This window comes from Pimephales promelas, chromosome 21 (genome assembly GCF_988280905.1).
Source record: "Pimephales promelas chromosome 21, fPimPro1.hap1.1, whole genome shotgun sequence".
Classification (NCBI taxonomy): domain Eukaryota; kingdom Metazoa; phylum Chordata; class Actinopteri; order Cypriniformes; family Leuciscidae; genus Pimephales; species Pimephales promelas.
The window spans coordinates 2,153,894-2,174,654 of NC_142789.1; the positions used below are offsets into that span (position 1 = coordinate 2,153,894).

General features: G+C 36.6%; 2 protein-coding genes across 5 annotated transcripts in view; both read left to right on the forward strand.

Annotated features, from left to right (window-relative positions):
- The window catches only part of mapk14b (mitogen-activated protein kinase 14b), a 42,068-nt gene extending 38,216 nt beyond the window's left edge, over positions 1 to 3,852 (forward strand). For all 3 annotated transcript variants that reach the window (XM_039663291.2, XM_039663290.2, XM_089125308.1), the window contains exons 11-12: positions 1,264 to 1,437; positions 1,516 to 3,852. In XM_039663291.2, coding sequence (XP_039519225.1) covers positions 1,264 to 1,437; positions 1,516 to 1,583 — 242 coding nt within the window. In that variant the 3' untranslated portion in view covers positions 1,584 to 3,852. The remainder of the gene's footprint in view (positions 1 to 1,263; positions 1,438 to 1,515) is intronic.
- A 725-nt stretch (positions 3,853 to 4,577) lies between these two features.
- Positions 4,578 to 20,761, forward strand: part of srpk1b (SRSF protein kinase 1b) — a 55,202-nt gene continuing 39,018 nt past the window's right edge. The window contains exons 1-2 of one of the 2 annotated variants that reach the window (XM_039663346.2): positions 4,578 to 4,681; positions 6,447 to 6,501. In XM_039663346.2, the coding sequence (XP_039519280.2) occupies positions 4,669 to 4,681; positions 6,447 to 6,501 (68 nt within the window). In that variant the 5' untranslated portion in view covers positions 4,578 to 4,668. Of the gene's footprint in view, positions 4,682 to 6,446; positions 6,502 to 10,290; positions 10,484 to 20,761 lie in introns of those variants that run through there. The other variant, XM_089124880.1, reaches the window with a different exon arrangement.

Genomic DNA, 20,761 nt, shown 5'->3' on the forward strand with positions numbered 1-20,761 from the left:
ATGTGTGACTTTAAGAGTAATTTACAGAGTCATTATCCATTCTTTTCAGTCAAAACACATTAATCGCATTTATTTTATTCTACTGACCACCCAATTTGTAATTATTAGAAATATAAAAAATAAAATCAATAAATTCTGATTAATTTGCACTAGTACTTATGGGGTGAATACGTTTTTGTGGTAACACTTTACAATAAGGTTCATTAGTTAACATGTACTAAGAATGAACAATAATTCTTAAGCATTTATTAATCTTAGTTAATATTAATTCCAACATTTACTAATATGTTATTAAAATCAAAGGTTGTATTAGTTAACATTAGTTAATGGACTGTGAACTAACATGAACGCACAATGAACAGCGGTATTTGTATTAACTAACATTAACAAAGATTAATAAACACTGTAAGTAATGCATTGCTCATCGTTAGTTCGTGTTAGTTAATGCATTTACTAATGTTAACTAATGAACCTTATCGTAAAGTGTTACCGTTTTTGTTTTATTCTGCAATGATGCAATAAATTAATCAAATGTGACCATTAAGACATTAAAGGAGTAGTTAACTTTTAAAAAAAAAACTTTTGCTGATAATTTACTCACCCTCATGTCATCCAAGATGTCCATGTCTTTCTTTCTTCATTCGAAAAGAAATTAAGGTTTTTGATGAAAATAATCCAGGATTTTTCTCCATATAATGGACTTCAATGGGAACCAAACGGTTCAAGGTCCAAAAGAGAGTTTCAGTGCAGCTTCAAAGAGCTTGAAACGACTCCAGACGGGTCTTATCTAGAGAAACCTCGGCCATTTCAACTCGTATATCAAAATGAACGAATCTTTTTTCGAGTCAAACGAACCAAATGACTCGAAAAAAGATTTGTTCATTTTGATGAACGAGTCACGAACAGGAGAGTCACGAACGGGCATCACAGAACAGAGCAAGGCGAGCATTTGAGCTTATAAAACTTAAACTTTTTTATTTATTTATGAAATGAGCGATCGTTTCGCTTGATAAGACCCTTATTCATCATCTTGAATCGTTTAAAGCCCTTTGAAGCTGCACTGAAACTCTCATTTGGACCTTGAACCGTTTGGTTCCCATTGAAGTCCATTATATGGAGAAAAATCCTGGAATGTTTTCATCAAAAACCTTAATTTCTTTTCGACTTTAATAATGACACAATTGGTTTCCGTTTCTAGTGTTTCCTGTACCCGCTCATAAACCCTTCTGTGATTATAATTGCTGCTTGTATTTTGTGTTTCAGCTGTGGACCTGCTGGAGAAGATGCTGGTTCTGGACACGGATAAACGCATCACTGCGTCAGAGTCTCTCGCGCACCCGTACTTCTCCCAGTATCACGACCCAGACGACGAGCCCGAGGCAGAACCGTACGACCAGAGCTTCGAGAGCCGCGATCTCGAGATCGAGGAGTGGAAACGTAAGCCATTTTACTGAACGACCTCTGCGCCCTGCTCTTGTTGCTAGTGCTTTCAACAGTCGGTGTCTTTGCCCACAGGACTCACGTACGAGGAGGTGGTGAGCTTCGAACCTCCAATGTTCGACGGAGACGAGATGGAGTCGTGAGGAGAATCAAGCGTACAGGAAAATGACATTCAAGTGCCTGCCATCATCAAGTGCTGGCTCCCCGTGTTCTTATCCATGCCTTCATACACGCTCCGTCAAAATGAGAGGGAAAAACACATGCAAACGTTCCTAAAGGACACAGAGAATGTAATGTTTTGTGCATTGTGCCCCAGTAAAATCAACTGCTTTTTTTTTTAAATTAGAGAAAAATGTGCATTCTCATGAAAAACAAAACGCATTTTAAACTCTTAATCATTTTATATTCTTTCTCTGGGGAAGTGAAACGTTTACTTCCGAACTCCGCTTGCAGCCTGTTCAATAAATAAAGGCCAGAACAATTCTGCACTGTCAGAATACTAAGTTTTAGATATGTAAATAAAATGGCACAGCTGTATATACATGGAAATAATGTGCACCAACAGTTTTATTTAGTATTTGCAGCGAAGCACACATCACAGAATGTGACCCGCGTTATAAATAGCAACTAAAGAGTGAATCTAAACACGTAAAGAGATTGTAATTAATATTTCGTGCCGTGTGTAGAATGTAAACGGACGCTGTGTTCTTCTGCCCACTGCATCGAGAACAGTCACGAAATATCAATACACGGAAATATATAATATGGGAAAATATTTAGATATTGGTGCTCAGTGCAAGAATTCATTAAAATGGGCAAATCCTCTTTAGAATAGACAAATCCAAAATCAGAAGAAAAAAGAGAAAACAGCTATTTTGAGAACCAATAATAATGTTATTATATTGTTAATATATTAATGATTTATTCATTTTACCTCACGACTGGGTGCTCATTACCGTAATGCAACAAAATCTCATTGCTCTTATGCACTGGACAAAAATTTGATTTATTATTTCAATGGAACATTATTTTGTCCATCATGATAATATTTTGTTGTAATGCTTTATAGATTTAAATTTTAATTTAAAAAAAATCCTCTGATACTGTATTACGGTAATGAGACTCGGAGACTCATTACCGTAATGCAACAAAAATTGGATTTATTATTTCAATGGAACATTATTTTGTCCGTCATGATAATATTTGTTGTAATGCTTTATAGATTTAAATTTTAATTTAAAAAAATCCTCTGATACTGTATTACGGTAATGAGACTCGGAGACTCATTACCGTAATGCAACAAAAATTTGATTTATTATTTCAATGGAACATTATTTTGTCCGTCATGATAATATTTTGTTGTAATGCTTTATAGATTTAAATTTTAAATAAAAAAAAAATCCTCTAATACTGTGTTGCGGTAATGAGACTCGGAGACTCATTACCGTAATGCAACAAAAATTAGATTTATTATTTCAATGGAACATTATTTTGTCCATCTTGTTGTAATGCTTTATGTTGCGGTAATGGGACTCGGCATTGACAATAATGTATTATTATTATTTTTTTTTTTTAAATCATGAAAGTCATGTCAAAATGCAAAAGGTTTTAAAGATATGCTTCCTTTTTATATATATATAAAAATGTATTTTATTTTATTTTATTTTGGGGTTAAATGGGATTTGGACATGTTTTTAACTGGTTTTGTGCGATCCATCCTTTTTATCTGCCTGCTTTTTCCCAGAGTTAACTCCATGTTAAAGGCAGCTGATCATCTAGCTAGACTAGAGCGTAGTTTCTCTCCCTGCCATTTGCCTTCATTTATTATTTATGTAAATGAAGAGAAATGGGTGTGAAAGAAGATTGTCAACAGAAAAACTTTGCGAGTGAGAGACGGTTGCATTATGGCCCACGATAAAATGATTATTCCCCTTTATTATTGTTTGCCCTGGGAAAGATGTACAGCCTGGAAGTTCATGTTTGCAACAATGAAAGAACCTGAGCCAATACTCTCTGCTATTCCGTTGATCTTGATTTAACAGCCCAGACTCTCAAGCGCAGCCGGCATCTAACTTATTGTATCAGATTGTTTTTAAGGTGTTTTCTTTTTCACTGTATATTATCACTTAATTTTATTCAGCAATATTTTCTGTGTTGAGCATGTATTGTTATATGTGAGGGGTGTGTATTTATGCGCATTTTACAGTTTCCCGAGGAGTGGAGAATCACTAAACGTGTCAATCAGAGCAGCAAAATATTTCAGTTTGTCGCATGGAACCATTTTACATAGAAAAGAGATCATTGTATCACTTTTTTGTGCATCTAACCATTTTTTCTTTAGACACCCATAAGTTATGTGGTCTGTGAACAACCACTGCTATACTGAAATAAAGGCAATTATTTTTCACAACACTCATTCTTTTGTATTTCTTTTGCACATAACGGTTTTATATTTTAAAACAATAAATACTACATTTTAAATAAATGTGGAGTTGCGTCATCAGGACAAACTATTCTTTGGAAGCACTGCCACCAAGTGGTAATTTCTCATAGTACAAGGTGTGGGATAATGTTAAATAAAAATATGTCTTGAAGATTACCACAAACCACTGCAATTATAAGACATGTTTTAACCTCTCGTGACACCAAAGGTACACTCAAAGAAATTAGTAAAAAATAAGGTGATGAGAGTAAAATGTATGCAGAGTACAATGTGTGTTTAAAGTCTTGGAGTATTTTCTCGCTATTGTAGCCCCGGGAAGAAAAATAAATAAATAAAATTAACTGTGTGACATGCATCTGGGGCAAGTTGTCACAATAGCATCCTGATTTGAGAAGAATGCTTTTTTTTGTCTGAATGATGTAATACTTATACATCTACCACAACATATCTGTTTTTAAAGCTATTGTAGCCTATTATTGACTATGTAATAGCTTTTCTGCTGATTTAATATTTATTTTATGTCGTTGGCTGAATGTATATTATATTATAATATTCTATACTATACAAGAGACCAATTACAGTGTGGTTTAAATGCTCCCTTGTTTACGCAACAACTTTAACTCGACTGTTTGACATCTCCTCTATGCGGGGACTCGTCTCGTGTGTACATGTGGGTGTGATACTGTACTTCTGTTGTTTGGTTCAGTTGTTGTTTGGCAAGTTTTGTGCGCATGCGCGGGACCGTTACATGTGAGAGAATCTGAGCTCTTAGCCGCCGGTGCAGCATGGAAAGGAAAGGTGAGCATCAAAACGACTTAATTACTGTCATCCAAAATAGTTTGTATCAATAATACACATGTAAATAGAAATAAATATCGCACTCAGACTGAGTCATATCCGTGTTGTGAACAGGCGCGTTAGGAGAGGTGCTAGTGTGTTTGACAGAGACAAAGCCCATGTGTTTAGCTGCTGCTAATATAACGTTAACAACAGTAACGTTACTCTAGCTTTAACGTAACGTTACATCTGTTCATATTATGTGGAATATCTGGACTTTTGTTGCTTGTTATGGGTAACGTAATAATAGGTTGCTCGTTTCTGATTGTCGGTAAGTTGGTTGTTGTTAAATCGTTATTCTTGTAGCATCGTTCGTGTGTGCTTCTGCTAGCTGAACTTTCTCTTGTTTTGGCTCGTTCAAAAAATATAGGTTTATTTTAATGACTGTAAAACAGTGCTGTGATTATTGAAAACTCTCGTTTTGATGTTGTTTGTGTCGTCAAAATGCTAACAGTGCAAACTGATAAAACCGCCAAAAAATTACAAATGAATCAATTAAAATATTTTTTTTCTGATCATGGTTACCGCCAAATTATTGACTACTGTAAAACTTGAAGTAAATATTAGGCAATATTGGAACAATATAACAAGCTTTTCGAATATTTTGGTTCATATTATGTTGATGACAGTTTTGGTTTAAACGAAGTCACCACTGTATTATCTGTAGTAACGACAGTGTGTTATCTTGAAAACTAGGTACGTTAACACTTTATTTTTTCAATGGTCCACTTTGACTTAAACTTAATTTTGCAAGTACGTTTTAGCTTATTCTACTAACCCGAGCCCTAAACTAACAGTTGTGAACGATTTGGTTGTAAAGTTGCTCATAGTTCGTACAATGTCTTAAAGGGATAGTTCACTTTGAAATTAATTCTTGATATGTTTTATCTTACCTCAAGGGCATCCAAGATGTAGGCGTCTTTGTTTCCACAGTATTTTCAATTTTTATATTTTTAGGTCAAACCGTTCTTGTTTGTCAGTAATATAATGGAGGTCTATGGTCACCACCTCGAAGAGCATGCACAGAGAAGTCCAAATTAAACATGATTTAATGACTCGTAAATGTAAGTACACATTGATGGCCTAAGACACGAAACAAGCGGTTTGTGCGAGAAAACGAACAGTATATATATCATTTTTACCTCTTGTAACCACAGTCACGTCCAAGTGATCTGAGGGCGCAGGCGCTTCTGTCTGCAATTTCCTGTATATCTAAATATGTTTAGATCTTCACGGTGAAGGATAACACTTATGAAATCTCCCTATAAACAATGTGTGACGTACACTCACACAAACCGTTCGTTTCGTGTCTTAGGCCATACATTTACGAGTCATTAAATCATGTTTAATTTGGACTTCTCTGTGCATGCTCTTCGAGGTGGTGACCCTAGACCTCCATTATATGACTGACAGACAAGAACGGTTTGACCTAAAAATATAAAAATTGAAACTATGGATGCCCTTGAGGTAAGCTAAAACATACCAAAAATTAATTTCAAAGTGAACTATCCCTTTTCGACCATCAAAATAAAGTGTAACCAAACACTATGATTACCATGATTTGGTAATGGTTTTGGGACGACATAAAAAATACTGGACTCATGAAAGATATTAATTTCAGCTGTAACATACATAGAAGTATGTATTGTAGACTAGAAGACTATCATGCATACTACTTGCAGATTATTATATGCATGCTCAAATAAATTCTTCTGTTCTCTGACAGTACTTGCACTTCAGGCGAGGAAGAAAAGGACCAAAACCAAGAAACCCTCCAAAAAGTGAGTAAATCCAATGTGTATACGTATATTTCTCAATAAAAAGTCCTGAAAACACTCCAAGGAGATCGGAACATGATTCCAAAACATCAGTGGGTAGAAACAGTGGTGGAAAGTAATAAAAATGTGTTTCAGACTAACAATCAGAGTTAAAAAATGTCCTGTCTCTTTGGCTTGATAATGGCAGTGAATGGCTGTTTCCGTTTTGAAGTCCATAAAAAAAGCATCCATCCATGATAAAAGTAAATCTGCATGGCTCTTGCTGGTTAATAAAGGTGTTTGTGGAAGAAAAATATCCCTATTTAAAACTTTATCAACTGAAATAACTGGCTTCCGGCAGACGGCCTACACAAGTCGACTCACGCCACAAGAGTAACGCTTGGCACGATGAATGACGTAGATGTAACATGTCTTTTATTTATCTATTTAGCAGCTAACATGTCTTTTATATATATATATATGAATTAAAGGCATTATTTATATATTTTAGATTAGAGATTCTTAAATCCAAAGAATCAATCTTTTAGTTTATGCATCTTTTTTGTTGTTTTGGTTTTGCAAAGCATTAAATGTAGTTTGTTAAAGTTGACGTTCTTTGCTGTGGTGTGACGGATTATTCATCATAACTAAATGTAGAAAAGTCTTCAGTATTAAAACACCCTAACTTAACTATGCTGACTAACCAGATAAACAAATCACTCTCTCCTAAAACTAGTATGTCTAATAGAACTGGAATTCCTATGTGGTGCACAAAGTACTTGGCAAGACTTACTTACCCGCTCTCTCTTTCCTAACCTCACACACAACGTGATGACTTGAGAAGACGGAACAGTACAAATGCAACCATACCCTTAAAACACAATAATAACACCAAATAAAAAAAACGTTTCAGTCAAATATCAAATACAGAGTATAAAAAGACTGTAATAAGAGTACAAACAACAAAACCGTGCTAATATGGAGTGCACAAACAGCAGAGCAACGACTATTGAGGCGATTGGAATGTATGTAAAATGTAAAAATAATCACTGCATGCATAGTCAGTGTATTAATTACAAATAAATTGATTATTATTAAAGCTACAAAAGTTATTCAGTCAAGAACAGTGAGTGATTCCCATTTTTTTGTTGTTTGTTTTACAGTAATAATGACACGGATCTAATGCACGGGTGTAATATAATGACATCAGTTTTTTTTTAGGGCTGATCCAAAATAAAAGTTTGTGTTCACATAATTGATGTGTGTAGTGTGTATTGTATAATTACTTTGTGTATATAAATACCCACATGCATGTATATATTTAAGAAATATTTGCATGTATATAATGTGTATATATTTATACATAATTTATATTAAAATTGTATATATTAATAACAAATTTTTCTCAAATATATACACGCATGTGTGTGAATCTTTATATACAAAATAATTATACACCATACACGCATATATTATGTAAACACAAACTTTTATTTTGGATGCGATTAATCGTTGCCCAGCCCTCATTTTTTACATTCACTTCAGACCAAACCGACTGTAAATACTCGCCAAGACATATATTTATATAACCGCCGGTATATGCCGCTAAAGAGAACTGAATTTAATTCGGGATCGCATGCTGTCTGAGAAAAGCATCTTTCTGTGCGCGTGAGTAACGCATTGAGATCTTTTTCGTGGTTGTTTAATTATAATTTTAACATCAAGCACTTCGTTTTCTTTTTCGTAAAAACCAGAAGCAAAAAAAAGTGGTTTGTTTCTGAGGGCAATATATATATACTTTTATAATATATTTATATATAATAAGAGTGGCCTACTTTATTTACAGTAAAACAGTACATTAATATGTATGATAGGCCTATTTATTTAAATGTAAAAAATAGTTTCTTGTTTTAAAAAACGATTGTACAGCTCCAGTTAAATTAAATAAAATTTTGATTTCGTTAAAAAAAAAAAGTGCATCACTAAAAATAATTAGTATGTTATATTTGTGTCGATTTGTGTTGATGACAGTGTTAGCTTGCACTTTGAACAAGCTTAAAATCTTTAAATCGCTTCCGGTGCGTGCACTGGCGTGGAGGAGAGCGAGTGTTTTCCATTCATTCATATCGGTAGGGCCCTATGAAATTCGTTTTATTTATTTTTTTACCAAATTTAGTTTTTTTTCCCGTTTTAATTTTTGGGAAATAATTTTTTTTACCCTTGACTGTTATTTTAATCGTTAAAAATAGTGTGCTTTTAGTTCAACAGCAAGAAAATGATTTATCAAAACTCTAATGGTAAATAATATGCTATATATTTTCTAGATCATGAATAGTATATATTTTTACCATTCACGACTCTCTCAGTGCTCTCCGCCATTTTAAAATGGTCAAAGGTTATCTCATCTCGGCAATTTGTCCATCAAAATATTCTGAGTTGCCCATTGGAAAATACCACGTGAGGGGGTGTTCATGTGCATTTTCCACATCGGCTTTTGGTATTTGCCATAATTACCATAGCACATGAACGGACCATGAAGGGAAAGTTGATTATTTCTCTTGTTAAAACAAGCACACTAACAAGATAAATGACTACGGTTTAATCTTACCACTAAAAATCTATATTGATGATGATAATATGATGCGTTTAGAAAAGCATCAGAAAACAACACAGCTAAATGACCATTGATGAAACTCAAGAACTATAATACTGCAGACGTGTAACGTTACTTCAAAACCAAAACAAAGAAAGACAAAGGTACTGCTAAACCATGACCACCATGTGTTTTAAGGAAGTAAAGTACTTTATTTTTATTAACGATATTTGCATCTTATCGATTTGCTCTGTTCGTCGTCTCCAAAGATATTTGGGGGGAATTTACCCCTCATTCAGACGAAGTCGATCGGCAAACCCTTCTTTATACTGGCGGAGGTTGTTGAAGTGGGAATCCTTGAAGTGCTTCAGGTCACTAACGTACATCCAACAACTGAACATTTTGACTTGCCCTCTCGTAACTTCTGCATCATTGAGCTCGGACTACAAAATCGGAGCGAGAAATAATAATGGAGGATTGCTCAAAGTATTGGGCTGCTAGTCGATGTCCTTATTTGTCATTTCCGCTGCAAATACCATGACGTAATTGTTCAACAAAACGTCGTACAGAACAGAAAAATATGACCAAAACAGAATATAAAGATATAAACGAATCACCTGAAGAGAATAATTTAATCTTTTCTGTACTCATAAACACTCCAAATATACAACAAAATGCATTTAAGGGCTAAAAAAGAAGTGGATTTTGCGTGATATGTCCCCTTTAAAACAAGTAAAATAATAACAATGATAATAAAACGCTTCAGAATCAGAGAAGCAAACGTAATGGAGATCAGTAGCAAAAATACATCCTAAAATTCTGATGATCATGTAATCTGAAGAAATACAGTGTGTGTCTCTTAAATACTGGACGACCACTTGCCTGCCCTGAAGAGAGCTGTTACATAACAGTGCTTTGTGACAGCCATCAAGCCCGATGCGTTTTATTCTCACACACACGCACACTTTCGTCTACTGAATGCTCAGGTGAAGCCCGAGCAGAAGGGAACATGCCCTCCGGGGTCTGCTTGTGTCCTTGAAATACGACATGTCAGATGGACAGATCCTGCAGGAGAGAGGCGGAGTGAGTGTGTGACTTTTCTTCATGTGAATCTGTCGTCGACTGCGTTTATGCCACACCGTGTTTGGCGAGAGTGAGTTTTCACTCACTTATCACCCTCCTCCTCTGCTCCTGTTTCTCTTGCCCTCCCTCTTGCGCTCCAGTCGGATCGGTAGCGTTGAGGCGGCCGGTGAGCGGAGAACAGGCACACACACTCTGTCACATCTGTGGTTTAACTCTGGCTCACACAATACCGTCCTGCCCCACGCCGTCCTCCTCTGCCATGTGGCTCCTGGATTGGATCTTTTCGCTCAACACAGCTGTGGTGAAACTAGCCAGCGGTCTGAGGTGCAAGTGAGTGCAACTGTGTGTGTGTGTGTGGAGTGTGAGCTGAGGTGGCACTGCTTACTTATTGATGTTGGATTCATTTTTAATCAGACAGCTGATGTGCTCGGGATGGATTAGTCCTTTGTGGAAGTGGGACTGATGTGGGTGTTGCATCCTCCTTGGTGGTTTGACGGATGTATGTGTGCATGCAACTTCTCTGACCGTCTCTTTTTGTCATGCATCCTGCCACAGTGGGATTCAACCCTTGTGTTCCCTTGAAGTTGTCCCTCCAGGTGTCTACACCCTGTCTGTCACTGTGCGCAAGTTGTGGTGCAGTGCTGGGAAACTTAAAGGGCTGGTATCACAGTTCTGTCTGCAGTCAACTGCACTGGGATTTGCTTGCAGTGTGGATGCTCATTATGTAAGCTGTATCCTCCACAACTGCAGCACTGGGGGTCTGGAAGACTGCGGATGTGGCTCTCGGCGTGGTGGAAAACTAATCAGGTCACAGTTTTGGGGACCTGTGTGCCATGCAGATGCTGCACTGGCCTCTTTAGCAGCAGGGCGGCTCCTGTTTTGAGTTACTTGAGATTAGCAAATATGTATTTGAAGACCTTTCTTATCACTATTACTATTGCTTAGGGTCAGGGATTTGAGGAACCGCTAACCTTAAAGGTCCTATATGTAACTTTTTTTTTTTATAAAATGAATCGTTTTTTTTATTGCCTGTGTTTGAACTGGGTTGGAATCACACATTGCAATGATCCACTTTTCGGGTTTTGCTATTACCTCTGAAGGCCAATATTCATATTTATGTATGAGGTCTCCGGGTCGGATTTCCTGTGAAATACATCGAGCCTCTCTATCCTTATATACAGTCTGTGCGATAGTGTTGGGCGATATGCTCCATTTTCATATCGTCCTATCGTCAGCCTGTGAGATCGGCGATACACTATATTATCGTGAGGGGGCGGGGCTAACTTATTTGATTATTAACTTAATTATTTAGCCTACTCATTAATTTGCTTGTTTTATTAGCCTACTTCGTTTTATATACGAGAATCTTTTTTCTATTTTGCTAGCAAAGGTGGAGTGTTTATTAATAGGATCAGGTTATTTCCTGGTATAGTGAGGTAAAAAAAAGAGATCCTAATCCTTTTGTTTGTCAACGGGAAATTTACGGACACATTAGCCTATTCTCATGCCATTACATGCAGCATTTTGGTCTATTTCTGCACGAGATGAAAACACGTTTTAATAATTTCTTGGGTCAGAAAGAGTCGGAGTTTGCGATATGTGTCCCCCTACCAGTGCGCTCTCTGCGCACTTCACATGCGCACTTCAGTAAGCACGAAGTACGCGGGTTAATGTGTTTTAAATGCCGATAGAAACAAGAGCAAGGGCCAAACGTCTAGCTGAGTCGATCGGTTTATACTTATACTTATGACTTGACTCTGATAAAGGAAACGTTTACATGACCACATGCATTGTCAAGTTTATTCAACATAATCAGGTTAAGAACGTCGTCGCCTGTAAACGCGCTCTATCTCTGAAAGTGAAAGTAAAAACGGACTGCTTTCGGCATCTGCATTAACGCCGCGTTCCCTCAGAGACGACGATGATAACGGTAACTATACTATTTTAGTGATATTATTATTAATACTATTTAGTAATTGTATTGTTTTTAGTGTTAGTGTCATTAAACGTTTTGTTAATGTGTTACAGAAACAAATACTGACGAACAACGATGCCGTTTTCATCTTGGATCTGTAGGAAATTGAATTTTGCGTCTGTTAAAACGAGCACACTTGATAATTTGGGAATGGATCACCTTGCGATTGAATTTTGATGTGGGATGTTTTTTAGTCTGTTTTAAAAACATTCTCTTAGAGGAGTCCTCATTAGTGCTTGTGTTGTTGCAATTGTTATGAGGTGATGTCGTTGTAAATTTAGGCAAGGCAAATTAATTGAAGTTCCTAATATTCATTTAATAACAATACTAGCTTTATAATAATAATAATAGGCCTAATAATAATAATTTAATACATTATGGTAAAACGAGCCAATTATCGTATTGATATCGTCAAAGGCATCTGCCATCGGCGATATGTCAGACTATCGTCGATACACGATACTATCGTCTATCGGCACAACCCTACTGTGCGACCAACGGCACTTTAGCTGACGACATGGAGTCTGATAACCCCCCAAAACGTCCTGCCTCCAGCACAACACACACTCGCACACAAACTCCAAAAAAATAAATAAAAAAAGTTTTATCTGCTGAAGCTCGTCAGGCAAAACGTGAATCTGATCGACTTCGGACGAAAACGCGGATCAACATCGGCAACATATTAGTACTACATTAGGGCTGTCAATCTTCCTCTATAACACTATTCGAATTCCATTCCTTATTTTATGTAATATTTGAATAATATTCGAATATTAAATGCTCAAATTTATCCTATTATTAATATTTACGACATTACACATTCTTATGGATCGTCAATGCCACTATAGCCTGTGGTTGTTGTTACACGTTCGGCCCACTAGAGGGACATCTAACGTTACTACAATAAACATTTAGGGGCTGTTTACACCTGGCCACTTCATGCGTTCTCTCAGATCGGATAGCTCTGATTTATCAAAACGATTCCATTTACAGTTACACCTGCTCACATAAATGTGTTTTAGCAAAACAGATATAAATCCGATCTTCAATTCCCGCGCTATATACAGATTATTGATCATCGGCTAATTTTAAAATCAGCAAAGACAGCAATAAGGGAGAGTGGCAACAGAACGTGTAATATCATTTCGTTCCTTTACTTTTAATGAAGATGGTAGTGTTAAGCGTCTGCGACTTACTTTCACTTTGATTTGCGATAGATTGCGGCGCGTTGGCTTGATGAATAGGGGCTCAGATCTGAGGTGATGTGATCGTCATATCGCGTCGGAGGTTTCAGGAGTCTCCCGCATATTGATAGCGCCTCCCTGATGGCCGCAAATTAGTTAAAATCTCCCGGAATCCGCGCATAACATACATAGTGCGCGGCGCGTGCATGGCAGAGAGGGAGTAAACGAGACCTTACGAATGTGCCACGCGAAAGCTAGTCCCGCGCTCTCCTATTGTTAATAAGAAAGCGATAAGGGGCCGTTTACACCTGGTCACTTCGGAAGTATATATTTATTTTTAAATATATATAAAATCAATATTCGAATAGTAACTTTAGCATTCGAATAGTATTGATTTTTTTTTTTAATATTCGAATTATATTCGAATTTCGGAATTCGTTCCAACAGCCCTATACAACATATTAGTAAACTCTAGTGAAATAGCAAGGTAAACTACATGAAACATTAAATGAATACAAAAGAATGTTCCAGGATAACAAAAAGTCGGTGCTTTAGAATTTAACATTTTTGTTTATTGTTTATACACATTTCTAGAGATGTTCCGATACCCTTTTTCTCTTCCCGATTCCGAGACCTAGACTCAGGGTATCGGCCGATACCGAGTACCGATCCGATACCTGAGTGTGTACAGTATCTATACAGCTGCAATTCATACCAGCACTGTATGAATTGATGGAATTATTATGATGTGAACTTAATGCAGCCACGCATAAAAACTGTAAACTGAAAAAGGTATTTTAGATTTACAAAATAACTATATAAAAAAAGTGCAACAAATAAATCTAGGAATCTAAAAAGATTATATATGAATAATATAAGAAAATAATCTCTTTATAAGTAAAGATCAATAAACAATTTTGTTAAATAAACGACATTTCAGTTTTGCAGGCTAACTGGGTCATAGACAGAGGTGGAGTTTACTCGAGTCAGGAGAGGGTCAACACTGCTGCTCATTTCCCATGCTATTATAATTATAATTAGTTAATTCATTACATTTATATAGTGCTTTTCTGGGTACTCAATGCACTTTACATAGAAGGGGGAATCGCCTGAACCACCGCCAATGGTGATTGATCACCAATCAACCAATAATTCAAAACTCTCTCCCAGGCATCAGCAAGTGTTTGAATTAACATCATTGCAATCTGAAGGGGATTCTGATCACTGTATGAGGAAGAAATGGCCTATAAATATACAGTATGTGATCCTAAAGACTACTTATGCTAACCATTGCAATGATCAATGCATACTATATATATTTTTATGGAAAATACCAGAGAATGCTTAAAGAAGATAGACAAATCATATATGATTATAATAGTGCATTTATTTGGTTTCATGTTATATCTGTCTCTTCCCTCCCTGTGCCTTTGTTAATACTGCACTAATGCATTCATCCGCATGTCATAAAAAACTCTGGTTAACCTGTATAACTCATAACTCCTGTTTTCTTCTCGTGAGCTTCCTCTGTTTGTCTCGCTTAAAGGAGACACTTAATATTCAACAATATTATTGATTTGCCTGCATTGACACCATTAAATGAGAACTGAACTGAGCTGGACAATGAAATCACTGTTTTCTCCAGAGCGGCTATATATAAATAAACTAAATTGATAAAATTTTTACAACAAAAACAAACAATTTTTGAACTTAAGTTGGACTATGACGCTATTTTCTTATGTACAGCAGAAACAAACTTTGTTACATTATTTCCCTGTCATCACAGTAAAGCTGCTTTGAAACAATCTGTATTGTAAAAAGCGTTATATAAATAAAGGTGCCTTGACTTGACAGGAGAGATTGCTCAAACCTCTTCAGATTGCATAATTTAGTGGAAAATGTATAAATACTCAATGGTTCTAAAGAAATGTGATATAAATGTATGATATTTTATCAGTATTTTTCTAAATGTTTAAGCCTTTGTACTTAAATGGAGGTTGTTTTGTGCATTCCTGTGATGGAAGCAGGTGCAACTGAGTAATAGGTATGTGATCTCTTTTTATGTGAAATGGTAAAAACCGGTTTGATTCGGCATGATTGATGTGCACTCAGATTGAAATCGACATTACTGTCGCTGTAACGTTTTTATTGTAAAACATTAATGCTGGAATCTTAAGTCTTTAAAGGTGCTATATGTAACTTTCCTTCTAAAACGAATCCTGTTTTTATTGCCTGTGTGTGAAGGGGTTGTAATCACACATTACAATGATCCACGGTGTGTTGAAAGTCTCAGTGTGGCCTCTAGTGAATGCTCGCTCTTGAGTTCGAGCACGCACAAGTACACGAGCGCTGTTGTTGCAATCTGAAACATCACCACTAGAGGCTGCTAAAAACTACATAAAGCACCTTTAAGTAAAGACCAAACATTTGCTTTTTTCATGCTTAATTTGCGATCTTGCTAGTTTTCAGTCAACTGGTGGGGTAGTGTGATTTTGTTCTTTGGAGGCGTGTTAAGGCCGGGGTTTAGGGTAGCGCTGCAGGACTACTGGCCCGACAGTGGAAACGCAACTTGATTTTGGCCTTGGTGCTTGAGGTCAGAGGCCATTGGCCATTTGTCAGTCGCTTGCCTGAAATTAAATTGCATATGTGTGTGATTTTCTTCCATTGTAGAGGGTTGTTTACTCATCCTTCTGTCCTTATACACGGATACATGCGGGAGCATTTGAAAGCAGGCAGCTCTGTGAAGAGTGCCAAAGATGTCTATTTACAACAAGTTTGTCCCATCAATGCTATAAAAGGTGAAACTGTGCCCAGACTTTGCCCCAGACATAACTTAAACGTGTCCGGGCATCTATTATTTTATTCACCCTGCCTGTCCGCCATCCCATTAAAAACCTCTTTTTCTTATGTTCGTCTTCCACTCGTTCATGTGTTGCTCAAGGAGCGATGAAGTAGATGGGAAATCTATTTAGAGCGCCTTATTTTATTTATTTAAATATCGATACTTGGCGCTAGGGATGTAACGGTTCACTCAACTCACGATGAGCTACGATTCACAATACCGGTTTCACGATACGATTTTCTCACGATTTTTAGAAGACTGTAAAGTGTCTCTTTTATTATTTCTCAGACAAAATGTTGCACATTTCTTTTTCATTTTGAAATATATTATCCAAATAATAAAACTACATTGAAAAAAAATTCGCTTCAAGGTTGTTTCTGTCGGTCTGGTCAAGAGGCTGGACACTGGTACCTTCACTCTCTAAGTAAAAGACTGTAAAATTTGTACCACATTGACAGGCGTTTTACATTGTAATAAAGGAAAGATTTTAATTTTGTCATAATTTGTATCATTAAACTAGAAATAGTTGAACACATTTAGCAAAATATGTCGTAACCATCAACAAATTATTTAATAAATAAATAAATCCATGTACATATTTGGAGAAAGAAATAGTAAAATAAACATGACACATGGTTGCCATGGAAACGCTGACGCACCTTGTGATCTCCGTAGCTCTCACACTTGTCGTATTAATGACATTTACGTGAAAACGGAGGTGATGTGCTTCTCACGGTGGTGATTATTATTAGTCTACGAAGAGTCAAAATGCCGCCACAGCTCCGATTTGAATGAGTTAACATCTACGCTTGCCGTCGCCATGTGTTTGACAGCACGTGCACACTGGCACACAGTCTATGGCACACACTGGTGCGGCGCGAGCGGAGCAAACCAAGCGTTTTCAGTTCATTACTATCATAAGTGAGTGCTCACACAAGCTTAAGTTCCTTAGGAATGAAGTGAAAACACTCGCTAGGTTCGCGCCAGTGTGTGCTCGCCGCTATTGTGCCTGTAAAGCGAGGTTCACAACTTCACAGTAGGCTATTCAGTAAACGCCCCTGCTGTTTAAAACATGTATCGCGATTAGAGGTCGACCGATATGGTTTCTTTCAGGCCGAGACCGATCTTTTGAAATCCGGGTCGGCCGATAAACGCTGCCGACTTATTTTGGCCGATATTTGCTTGGTTTTTTTAACCTCTATTTGAAAGATAAAATGTAAAAGAAATGATAATTACATAACATAGACAAACTTTCTCAACAAAAATATTTCATCCTCTCAAAAAATGTCCTTAAACATGTATTTTTGTTTTGTTTGTTGACGGACAAATGGACATAACCTAATTATCACAAAAACTTTAAATGATTTAATTTTTTATATATAAGATTTATTATATTTTATTTAATTTCACTAGTATTTCACTAGTAAATTGCTGTTGAACGACAAAAACAACCACCAGATGGGAAAATGATATTTTACAAAAACTTTAAATGCACCACAACGGCATCCCGCTGTTGGACCTTTTAGTCTACAGTGAAATACGGCCACACTTTACGTTGTTTGGCCATCATTTTAACCATGTTTAATCCAGCTACTAACTAACGGTCAGTGTTGTGCCTGAACGCGTTCATATTTAGGTCTGCTGGAAAATGACTCTAGCGGCAGCGTGCGTCAAACACGTGTTCTGCGACAACACTAGGCTGCCCACAGATGTGCCTGCCTAATAATCAGCTTGATATACTTGGATATTGGCCAGTGCCGATTATGTAAAAAAATGCAGATTAATCGTCTACCTCTAATCGCGATTCGTTTAACATTTCACCGTCACACATTTTTATAGATTTTCAACCGGTTGCGAGTGAATCGTTACATCCCTACTTGGCGCCTGCGTATTGATTGAAGGAAAGCGATATATCACCCTATCAATATTTTGTCCTGCTATAGCTTAGCATCATGTCTGTAACTTTTGCATGGGAAGTATGCACAAGGAGCAGATTTTTCAGTTGGGTTATCTGGCACAAAACCATAGAAATGGTGACCAAGTGTGCAGTGTCGCTGTTGCAGCTGGTTAGGAAACAGAGTTAGAGTTATGAAATGCATGCGCTAATGTAAAAACACATGCACTCACCGAGTCAGCAGAGACTGATGTGCTGTCATCATGTCCTGTGATAACCTCTCTCTCTCTTTGGTTAGTACAGATTGCATAACACAGCAGGTTTAATCTAGCATGCCCAATGATGATCGGTTAACTGCAGCTCGCAGACCGCAAGCTAATTCCATCAGTTTTAACATGACACCCCCCTCTCATTGTCTAATAAAGCTTGACTGAAAAAAATAAATGTTTAGCATACTGCAGAGTGGCATAGATGGAGTACAGTATGCAGTTTTGCACTGTGGTGGTAATAGTGTTATTCTGCATTATAGAGATTAGGCCTAATTCTCTCATGTATTTACCCAAAGATAATGTTTAGAGCACTTAGGGTTTACAAAGATTTAAACACAGATTTGGACATGCACCTAAGTGATTTAAACATGAGGTGAAAAAAAAAATCAGAAATTGGGTCACTTGAACCATGTAATATAAATGTTTTTATATGTTTGATCAGACACATATTCTCAAAATTGTCAAAATGCCCGTCTCGGCGAGGATCCTCCTAAACGCAGTCACTTATGTTATGCAGTTACACTAATGTAAACTATTGAGAAAGAAAATCTGTGTAATTTTATTGGATCAGTCAGTGCATTCAGTCTTAAAGTGACAGCAGCCTAATATACCCGCTGATAGACATTAATGTTAATCAAACAACAAAATATAAAGAGAAAATCTCTGTAGATTTAACAAAGAATAATTATATTTAATTTATACAGTTAAGAATATGCAGTGTTGTTTTACATTTAATTATTCAATATCTGTACCTGAATACTGTTAGACTTGCCTAAAAACACAAACTAAAGCACTGTTTCATTTAGGGATGCAAACGGTTAATCGATTATCGTTTAATTGTCGACAAGAATTTACTCGATTAAATTAAATTAATTGTCGGCTAATTGAAAATTGCGAACGTGACGCGATGTTCTAACGCGAGAGACCTGACTCAAACTTGAGGCGGCTAAAAAGAAACCAAACATGAGGCATTCAAAACGGAGTGGAGTGCATCGATATTGACTACGGCGTGCTAACCTCAAAAATCTGTATTCTAACAATAACTTGGCTCATACCTGTCTACACTCCCGTTTCCCCGGGTTTCTCCTGTTTTTTTTAGCCCGGACCCCTCCTGGTTTGTTATTTTTCCCGGGAAACTAGTCTAACTTTCTGTCACACCTTCATACATGTTTGCATAGACAGCAAAAGGGGTGTTCGAGGCACACGGCACATACAATACGATACTGCCGATAGTTCAACAGGGAGCGCGCAGCTCTTAAAGGGGCCACACCTTATTAGTTGTACATTTGTGGCTAAGCCTACCCATCTAGATTTTTATTTAAAATGTATTTTATGTTGCTTAATCTTTCATATGCAACTGCTCAGCCAGTGCACAATAATTTTTTTATGTATTTTCTGTGCATAATTTATTTTGTTAAACTACATAAATGCCATTATTCTGTGACGTATCGCAACTGTTACAATAAAACATCAATTGAGCAATATAACATGCATTTTTTATTCAGTATATACTCAATATTTAGCTTTTTTTGTTAAATTGATACCGTGAGAAATTTACCTTCTCAGGAATATAGGCACCATCAGTAAATCGTTTATCGATCGAATTAATCGATAATTTGCATCCCTAATTTCATTTGAATCTAATTTCTGTTGTATTTATCTATGCTTGTAATTTATTTATTTTTATTAAAATTTCTTCATTTTATCATTTTATACAATAATGATGATCTATTTCTGTCACCGTTTCTTCTAGTTAAACCAAACCTTTATTTTGACAGGTTCCCAAATACAGGCAAATCCTTGAGAAGAGCCTCTTTAAGCTTACCAATTGATCTGCATTTATGGCTGACATTTAATTTCCTTTAAAAAATAGTAAAGAAAATAAATGTTTTGGCAGTTTTTGTTGATAGCTGTAGTGCAGGAATGAGTAGAGACAGTAAATGATAGGGGAATGAGGTCAAAATGTCGCCCTCCATTGGCTCAGTGTGAGAGTAGATGCTACTAGACCAACATGCAAATCATTTTTTGATACATAATGTGTTGATTGTGCTTATGCAAATTGCGTAATTTATTCAGGGCTGCGAAAGGAACGAAAATGTCAAGAATCCAAAGCATTGAAGTTCATGCTTGAAGTACCAACACATAGAAACCCTTATATAAATGTATCAACACCATAAAAGGCTTGTTAATTGCATAATGAAAAATTATGCAATGCTCGTGGCAAAGTGTTTTATAGTCCTGTCAGTCACAGAGACCCTACCTTTCTTCTATTGCCAAAGGTTTTGTGGTTGCTAAGAAACTAGTAGAGCATCAAATGCATTTTAGCTAATGAAGTGTCCTACTGTAGGACCAAGGGCATCTGTAATTTTCTGCATACTGCACATTTTTTTGTGCATTTGACTTTATTCATCTGTACATCTCTAGATTGTATTTGTTCACACCAG